Genomic DNA, 9,006 nt, shown 5'->3' on the forward strand with positions numbered 1-9,006 from the left:
AGAGGACACGGGCAAGATGAGCTGCACTTTATTGGCAGTCAAGTCTTGAAGCTGTTGGGATGTGCTCCACAAGCTGAAGTCTCTTGAGGCTGGGGGAGCTGATGCACGGCTGGGGTAGGGGGATGTCCCCAGCTGGGCTGCTTCTTGGCAGGAGGACACCAGCACGGGGCCCTGCTGAGGGTCTGCATGCACTGCGTGCGCTCACTTGCAGAAGATGGGGCAGCTCCACGCTGGCTGTGAGCCATCCTCTGTCTTGTGCCCCGTGGGTCACCGATGCCCAAGGTCCAGCACAAGGTCCAGTCCCACGTCCTGTGGGGAGCCCGTGGCCCCTCAGATGCGGCAGCACCCCATCCTTGCCCTCCTCGTCCCCAGGTCCAAGCGCTGCCCACCACCTGTGGATGGGACAGCCGCCTTCTCGCCTTCACGCCGCAGGAGCTCTTGGGCTGACAGGAGCACAGAGCCGAGAGCATCACCAATTTTGCCAGGGCATGGGGTCCTCTAAGGCAGGGTGGGGTGTGCCTGCTGCCCTGTCCCACCCCATTGGTGCCATGTGGGTACTTCCCAGCAGCTTCTAGCCCGCATGGTGATGTCACTTGGAGGACAGATGTGCTATGCCCAAAAAATATAGTGGCTTTGATCTCTGCACCTCTAATGCTGTGTGGCACAGAGCTGCCACCACAGTCACTGTCACCTCCAACAGCTAAAGCTAGGACCAGCTCGCTTTATGGAGAAGGCATCTGTAGCCTGGAAGCATATGCTTTATGGCAAGAAGAGCCCATCATCTTCTCCAAATATTCTAACAGCAAGAGGTAGAGCAGAGCACCCTCAGTGGTTTCCAGTGTGGGCACAGAGCAGCTCTGCTGCACCCCATGTTGCACAGGAGGTTGAGGGAAGCCAGGGCCCATGGTTCCCCTGCTTTGGTTCTCACCTGGAGCCATCCCACCCCTTACCTATGGCCATGAAGATGTCATTTACTTGGTGGTTGGATTTTGCAGATGTCTCCATGAAAAGCAGGCTTCTGTTCCTTGCAAACTCCTCCCCCTCCTAGGAGGTGAAAAGCAGTGCTATTTCCCCTGTGCCGAGGGACAACGTGGCCCTGGGGACCCACGGGGACAAGGCAGGGCTCCTGCATCCCATTCAGCAATGGGGAGACCACCTGGCAGAGCAGGAGGGACCCCACTTTGGGAGCAAAGGCTCTGCTAGGATGTGTCCCAGTGCTTGCAGCGGGGACGCGGTGTGTGCTCACCTCAGCTGCAACCTCCCGTTCATCAGCCAGGTCCGTCTTGTTTCCCACCAAAGCAATGACAATTTCATCAGGAAGGAACTCCTTCTCCAGTTCTGTCAGCCACTGCTTCACCCTGTTGAGTGTTTCCTGGGGTGATAGAGACAGTCACAGCTGGTGAAGGTACAGGGAAGCTTTTGTAGGAGCCCCCGGGCTCTGCAGCTGCTGATGCATCCCAGTGGGACATTTATCTACTTAGGGTTTGTGGGCCTTTACCAGGGACACCTCCGGATGCCTGTCCCATCAGCTCCACTGCCACGTGGCAGTGTTTTGAGGCAGACAGGATCTGCATCCGCCATCTCACCTTGTTAGTGAGGTCGTAAACAAGGAGAGCAGCGTGGGCACCGCGGTAGTAGAGGTGACAGACGCTGTGGTACTTCTCCTGGCCAGCCGTGTCCCAGATCTCCAGCTTGATCGTGGCTGTCTCCAGTTGGACTGTCTGTGTGAAGAAGGAGCCTGCAAGATACGTGGTGGAGGGCTCTGGTCTGCTGCTGTGAGGCCTGCTGCTAAGCTGCCTCCAGCAAGCAGAGGTAAATCGAGCCTCTGTGGTTTGGATGTGGCTTGGCTTACAGCACGGGGCAGAAGGAAATGGATTGAAGCTGCTCACTCACATCCCACGGTAGGCAGCGACTCCTTGAAGTCATTTTTGACGTATCTGTAGGCAAGGCTTGACTTCCCCACTGACGTGCTCCCCAGCAGGACCACCTTGTAGATGTAGGTGGGACAGTTATCCCCCAGGGAGCTGCCTAGCACTGCTGTCTGTGCCATGTCCTGCAAGAAAACCAACTCCATCAAAATGTGTCAGCAGGGATGCCAGGTCCACCAACATGAGCTCGTTACCACACCCTTTGGCCAGCAGCTTTGAGGATGCCATTATTATTTTCAGTGAGGCCTGCTCCCGTTGGATTATAGGGCAGGTGAAATCGCCACTCAGCGTTGTTCTCTTCCACCCAGTGTTGTACCATTGCTCCTGTGAAGTGTGTACCCTGATCGCCCTTGATGACCTGCAGAGTCCCATATGCTGCCATTAATTTGGTTAAAGCCTTGTTGGCATAGGCCTGGGTTACTTTTGGTATCAGATAAGCCTGCATCAATCCACTTGCCTTGTCAACGTGAGTTAATGCATATCTGGCCCTCTCAGATTGTGGGAAAGGGCCTATATAGTCAACTCGACACCTTTGGAGAGGGTTGTGTCCCCTGGCAAGGTAAGCAGTTGTCTCTGGCAAGGGTTCTGGTCTCATCTTCGAGCAAGGATTGTAATCAGCAGCTGTGCTAAATGAGGCATAAGGAAACGCCAGTATCCCAGTGTACCTAAGAACTCCTGCAGCTGCTTTGGTGTTGTAGGGACTGGGAACACCTGAACTTTATCTATTACTGCATGCTTTGCATGGCCTCCCAGTATCACCTGCACTGCCCAGACACTAATTAATACACCTTTCTCAGAGTCTGAACTCTCTCACTGTTGTCTGGAGTTCCATATCCCATCAAATGTCTGTTCTGGAGATGCACAATGAGAAGGTGTTAGGAAGAAAGGATGTTGATCCATATCCAAAGATCTAGACTATCAGGAAGACTCGACAAAGGAGGGATCTTCAGCGAGAGATCCTTCCTCAGTGGCAGTCAGCCCTTAAAATGAGGTCTGAGAAGAGTGCAGCCTGGCTCCAGCCTCAAGCCTGACCCCTGGAGAGCTGCTTGCAGGTGTGTGCTGCACTCTGGGATGGGGATGGCTGCTGTGAGCCCTTCTGGGTGTCAGCACTCCTCAGGGCTGCACAAGCCCAGCCTTGGGCACAGAGGGTGATTGCTACGCTAGTTAGCTGAGGCATGATCTTGGCTCTTCCTTGTAGGGCTTCTCCTTAAGAGCAGTGGGTTTCAGCTGAGAATTAAGTAAAAGAGAGAAGATGGTTGGCTCATGCATGGGGCACAGGAGCAGGGCATGAGATGACACTGAACCTCATACAGCTTTTAAATACCTCCAGTGCCAGGGACTCCACCACTGCCCAGGGCATCTCCTTGCAATATCTGACTACACTCTGTGAAGACATTCTTCCCGTTGGCCAATCTAATCCTCTCCTGATGCATACCACAGCCCTGAGCAGTAGGTTCACATCCCCCTCCCTTCTCCCAGCTCCTCTCTCTTACAAAAGCCCCTTGTTTCAGCATGCTGCCTGTCCCATCATTTCAGTCTCTCCCCTGCAATCTGGCAGGCTCCAGGCCTTTAATTTTTCCCAGTTCCCCAGCTGTTTGCCCCTGTAATCCACACAGGCCGCTTTTACAAGAAGCTGCATGAATCTTAACTGTCTTATCAATTCTATTTCTCATTATTTCTTAAAATGCCCCCAAAAGTGATCTCAATTTAACCCCGGAAGGTTGCACTGACACTTGAATAAAGCTCACTCAACAATTACTGCAATTGCAGGAAATCTTCCTTTCAAACTTCTCCTGAAAATAAAGAGAGCTATTAGGGATGGGAAGCTTTGCCAAACAATTTATTTTCTGCGCTGAGAGGGTGCAGGGGGTGCACCTCTCTTTTTCACCTGAGGAGAAAGGCGAGGAAGCAAAAGAAGCAGAATCATAAGTCAGAATATGCAGCATTGGAAAGGACCCATGAGGATCTCCACCACTTGGTGTACAAGAGCTCTTAAGCAAAGTTTACCAGGGGATACAAAAACCCGAGCTGCACAAACACTTCCGTGTGTAAACAACACTGAAGTGACATAATGCTGATTTCTCAACACAGTCCCTTCTGAGCTGAGGTCGTTAATCACGCAGATGGAGAGAAATAAGCCAGCAGCAAGAGGAGACCCCAACTCTGGCTGGGGATTCAGAAAGTGGGCTGCCTTTATGGCCTTGATCAGGGTAGGAAGGCAAATCTCATGGTCTAGGGGGAGAGGTGGATGGGAGGTGGCAGGGGCAGCCATATGAGGCAGAGGAAACAGTTACCTGTATGCAGCTTTGGTCTCTTCCTATACAGGGGTCGCAGAGGATGGGAACGGCCTTGTCTGACTTCCTGGGCTGCCTTCTTGCTGCAGGAAAAGAAAAGCGAAACTCAGGCAAGGCAAGCTGGCGGCTCTCAGAGAGCGGTGCCAAAGTTGAGATATGTGTGGAAAGCAGTGAACCTTAAACCCTCCTGCTGGTGGGGTGAGGCTGGGATGTAAACCCTGCCCTCTGCACGGCTCCATGGCTATTTCGTGGTGATGCTGTGAGCTCGGCCAGCATTGCAGCCTGCGTCTTGCAGCAGAGGTTGAGGGCTGGGTACAGGGCAGGCTGGAGCAGGGCGTTATGGCACAGCAGTTTCTGCTGACATGGGTTAGGCTTCCTTTGGTCTCGTGCCAGGATGTGGGTTCTGATAACTGGGACCTGGGACTGCCAAAGTGAGTTGTTTTTCAGGAGCTGGTAGGAAGCAGTGCGCCCACTTCTCCTGCAAAGCTCTTGGGCAGACAAGCCAGCAAGGAGCAGACAAAGCGAGCAAAAAACACGAGTACCTGGGCTTCTCCTGCCTTTTAATTAAACTAATAGCCAGTTAGCACAGGTGACTGGGCTGGGAGCTTTGTAGGAAGCTCCTGTTCAAATGCTTGTTACCTTAACAGGGAAGAAGGACAATATGCTAAATTATTGGGATAATCCATCTGGGGCAAGAACAGGGAGATCTGCAATAATCTAAATGAAGATAGCTTCTTTATTTCTAGCCCTAGCTTCACGATGTTTAACGCCTTTCCTTCAAGCAGTAGCAGCAGCTCCTAAAGCTTTCTGGCAGCGCAGCAAAGACTTTTCCTAATGGTTACAGGGAGAAGGGTGAGAAGCAGAGTCCTAAGAGGAAAAGACAAGGGGAAAAGTTTTCAAACTAAAAGAGGAGAGGTTTAGCTTGGATGTAAGGAAAAAGCTTTTACAATGAGGGTTCTGAAGCACTGGCATGGGCTGCCCAGAGGGGTGGTGGATGAACCATCCTTGCAGACGCCTAAGGTCAGGCTGGATGGGGCTCTGAGAACCTGATGGAGCCATAGGTGTCCCTGTTCATTGCAGGGGAGTTGGACTGGATGGCCTTTAAGGGTTCCTTCCAATTCAAATAGATGGTATGAATCTATGATTCTAAGAGCTGAACTAAAAACACTTATCCCTGTTTTGCAAGAGCAGATGTCTTGTGACCTCCAAAGCCTGACTGCTGGGGCTCAGTTACTTCCCATTTCTGTACTGAAGCACCATTTACAGACAGCCAAGGGCTGCACAGTGTCATATGGGAGCAATTTCCCTGCTGGTTTGGATCAGTTCTGTAAGCCTGCATGAGTAGTCCTGGTGTGAGAGTCAAATGACAGTGGATTTCCCTTTGTTTGGGAACATGACCCCCTAAACTGGCTCACATACACTCTTGTACACCTCGACCCTGAATAAATCTGCTTTGCCAGAGGGCAGAAAATCCCCTCCTACCCAGGTCCCTTCCCACAAGCTCTACCCAAGCTAGAAAGAATTTGGGAAACCTTTGAAGAAGGTTCCCAACAACCCTGGGAAATCCCAAACCATCTAAGGCTAATTTCCTCGGTACAGAAGTGGCTTAGGTACCCCAGTCTTTCCCCCACAGTAGGTGGGGCTCTGTTATGGCACTGCCCTCTTTTTTTCAGAGCTTTATGTGAATAGTTACAGTGGCACAAAAGAGGGGTTCAGAAGTGTCTCAGGGTTTGGGAAAGACTGAGGTGCAGGGGGTAGTGGTAACTGAAGCAGTGGCTTAAGTGAAATGCCTGCCCAAAGCACTTCCTGGTGACGGATCCAGGCAGCCCAGGGATGTGTCCCTTGGTTGATCACGTCGTGGATGGGGCTTCCCCCAGCTCCCTGTGAGCCAGACCCACTAGAGGGCACAGCTCGTCCATGCTTTCAGTCAAGTCTCATTTCTGCAGATGAGACGGCAGTAGGCAGTGACGGTAACAGGGCAGATGCTTCTTTGCAAGGATGCACCTTGCTCGACTGTATTCATACCCAAAATAAGCTTCCCTCGCAAGGATTGCCTTTACATTTCCTGATGCCGCAGGAGCGGTAGGGATCAAATATTCCAGCCCAGCGCTGTGTGACCTGAGCACCTCAAAACCACTTGCAGACCTTCCCCCACTGCACTGTTCTCAACGCTTTTCCTTGGAGGAGCTGGTGACATTTCAGGAGGACACAGGTAAAACTCCTAGAGCCACCACACAAGAATGACTCCAGTAATTTCCTGTTTCTGGCCCTGACTGCTGCAGGTTGCTTCCCTGTGCCCTGCTTCTTTAAAGTAAAAGTTGGTGCAAGGCAGAGGCTCTTCTATTTGTGCAAGCCAGTTTGTTTTGAGAAGAAACATCTGAAAGCACGGTAAGTACAGTGAATTCAAAACAGTCGATCCCTCAAGAGGTCACAAGAAGTTATGTTTATTACCTGCAAATGGGCTCGTTTGCTATCAAACCACTTTAAAGGTGGTGTTATAAAACCATGTTTGGAAACATCGTGTAAGCTTATGAAGGTTTAGTTCAGCCCTTTACTGCTTTAATCCCCCTGCTCTTGCTGACAGGTATATGATGTGCTGGGGTAGGAATGGCCAACCCACTGGGACAGCTCAACTCAGAGCAAAAGCTCGTGCTGAACACGAAAGAAGGCAGTGTCTGCATGAAGATTTGTGCTGGGAACTATTGCGGGCTGGTAAACCCCAGGGCTGCTCCATCTTTTCACTGGTGGGAGCTTCTTCCAGACCTTCTCAAAAGGGTTCACCATGCCTGTGCTTTTACTCTCATAAACACTTCTGGTTCTCATAGAAAACATGGAAGAAGTGAATTGCAAGGTCCTGGTTTTGAATGGGGATGCTTTTTCTAAGCATCCTGTCTCTGCTGTTTCTCCTGCAGTGTGCCTCAAGTAATGTCATGAACTGACGCCACAAGATCAAGCAGAGTTCACCTGCCGGAGCCTGAAGACCAACAGTAACCCACCGATGATCCCACAGGCAAGGTTTGTCACTGCTGCAGCAGAGCGTGAAGAAGTTGTTTGTCAGTCCTGAGAGGAGGAGGGGCTGTGCCTTTGATGATGAAAAACAGGTCGAGCTCCTCACTGCTGCGCTGGTGGAGAGCTAAGAAAGGTTCTGAGGATTTGCGGAGTTGTAATGATGAACAGATTGTTCACACTGAGCCTCGAAACCGAGCCCATTGTGCCCTGCTTCGGGCTCCTGAAGTGCTGCCCTTCTCGTATTAATTATTAACAATGCTAAAGGCTCCGGAGATTGGCTTGGAAACATTAAACATGCTTAATATTAATGGCTCCCAGATGGTAGCTGACAGTGAACACTTGAATGTGTTAAAGGCCAAGGAGGAAAGTAACTACTGAATACAATAAACATTTTCAATATTAATTACAAAGAGAAAACATGCGTGAACCACAAGGAATGCCTTCCTATAGCATTGCCTGGTGCTTTCTTATAGCCCTGCCTGCTACACATTTGAAGAGGATGATCATATTCTTTACACACGTGGAAAGAGGCTTAACTTGCTTGAGGCTTGGGAAGTAGTGAGACTTCCCATCTTCTCATACCTGAGAGGAGCTGCCTGTGGCTCCGGACTGCTGCCTCCTTAGGCTGCTCTCTGTTAGCTTGCTCCCTTGTGATTTCTGGCTGATTCCTCAATAGGAGTATTTCACTACAAATGCTTTGCTTACCCCAAATTCCATGTTCTCCTGCATGACTCCAGCTCACCTTGCCAAGAGGTGATAATCTCACCCAGAAGTGTTTCGCTTGTCTGTGTTCCCCAAGCCGTTGTAATGTGTGCTTGGAGAGAGAAATATTTAAGTTATGTTGTCTAGCACAGACTTGGAAAGCAAGTGTGGCTGTGAACATAGGTTTATTTTGCTGGGATCCCCATCCAGATTTGGGATGTATAGTACAGATGCGTTCACAGAGCGTTGTGTGATGGGGTCTGTGTCTCCTCGCTTTGTAGTGGGCCACAAGGTATTCTTACTTTTTTCAGGTCTTGGATAAACTGTTGGCTGGTTTCCACCCGGTGTTATGAGCACAGTGTGGAAATGCACAGGAACTGAAATTGTCTCATGAGTTTGAGCCTGAACAGCCTTGCCTAACACCAGCCACTGCTGGAAGAGCAGAGTGCTGTTACAAAGGGGCAAAGCGACTCATCTGTTGCCAGTGAGCCAGGAAGGAACAAAGATACCTCGAGGGGGAAACCATTATCTGCTCTTACCTAGAGCAGCTCCTTTTATAATTGAAAAATGTATTAAAAATTATTTTGGGAACTCTAATTAGTTTGTCGAGGCACTAATGGACTCAGATGTTTCAGAATCTTTAGTAGCTGCCCAGAAAGAGGCCAGCATAGAGAAATCAGTCTTCCCTGCCTTGCCCCGTTGCTGAAAGGTCAAAGAGGATGAAATCTTGTGCTGAAAATGAGGTTGACTGGCAGAGGTGGTGCCTGACATGGATGGGTGCAGGAGGGGTAGGGGAAACACCCTGAGCAGATGAGCCACTCCCAAACACCGTTCCTGGCTCCCTGAGCATGGAAAAATCAGGAATGCCACAGATGCTAAGAAAATGCGTTATGGCTTAAAATCAGAGGCACCCTTAGCTCTGAGGCATTGTAATGTCTGAAGTGTTTCATTTCTGCTTCCTCTGATGTTTTCTTACTGTTATCTTCTTCCACTTCCGAGTTAAGGCCAGCATCTTTGTTTCAGGAAACTATAATGACCTGCCTTCCTGCCCTGCTGGTGATTAGCACAGCTGG

The 9,006-nt window shown here is 50.4% G+C and overlaps 1 protein-coding gene across 2 annotated transcripts; it reads right to left on the reverse strand.

Moving 5' to 3' along the window:
- Nucleotides 1-325: 325 nt before the first annotated feature.
- On the reverse strand, nucleotides 326-4,489 carry RAB17 (RAB17, member RAS oncogene family). Of its 2 annotated transcripts, none has more exons than XM_065750313.1 (7): nucleotides 4,440-4,489; nucleotides 4,223-4,305; nucleotides 1,894-2,053; nucleotides 1,587-1,738; nucleotides 1,247-1,372; nucleotides 951-1,044; nucleotides 326-443 (listed from the first exon to the last, which is right to left on the reverse strand). In XM_065750313.1, the coding sequence occupies exons 1-7, from the start codon at nucleotides 4,459-4,461 to the stop codon at nucleotides 331-333; spliced, it is 750 nt and encodes a 249-aa protein (XP_065606385.1). In that variant the 5' UTR covers nucleotides 4,462-4,489; the 3' UTR covers nucleotides 326-330. The 2 variants fall into 2 exon arrangements, with proteins under 2 accessions (XP_065606385.1, XP_065606386.1); XM_065750314.1 differs by having other exon boundaries at nucleotides 4,399-4,462.
- Nucleotides 4,490-9,006: the final 4,517 nt, after the last annotated feature.

This window comes from Cyrtonyx montezumae, unplaced genomic scaffold (genome assembly GCF_038088225.1).
Source record: "Cyrtonyx montezumae isolate F1298 unplaced genomic scaffold, pur_monq_1.0 scaffold_7, whole genome shotgun sequence".
Lineage (NCBI taxonomy): Eukaryota > Metazoa > Chordata > Aves > Galliformes > Odontophoridae > Cyrtonyx > Cyrtonyx montezumae.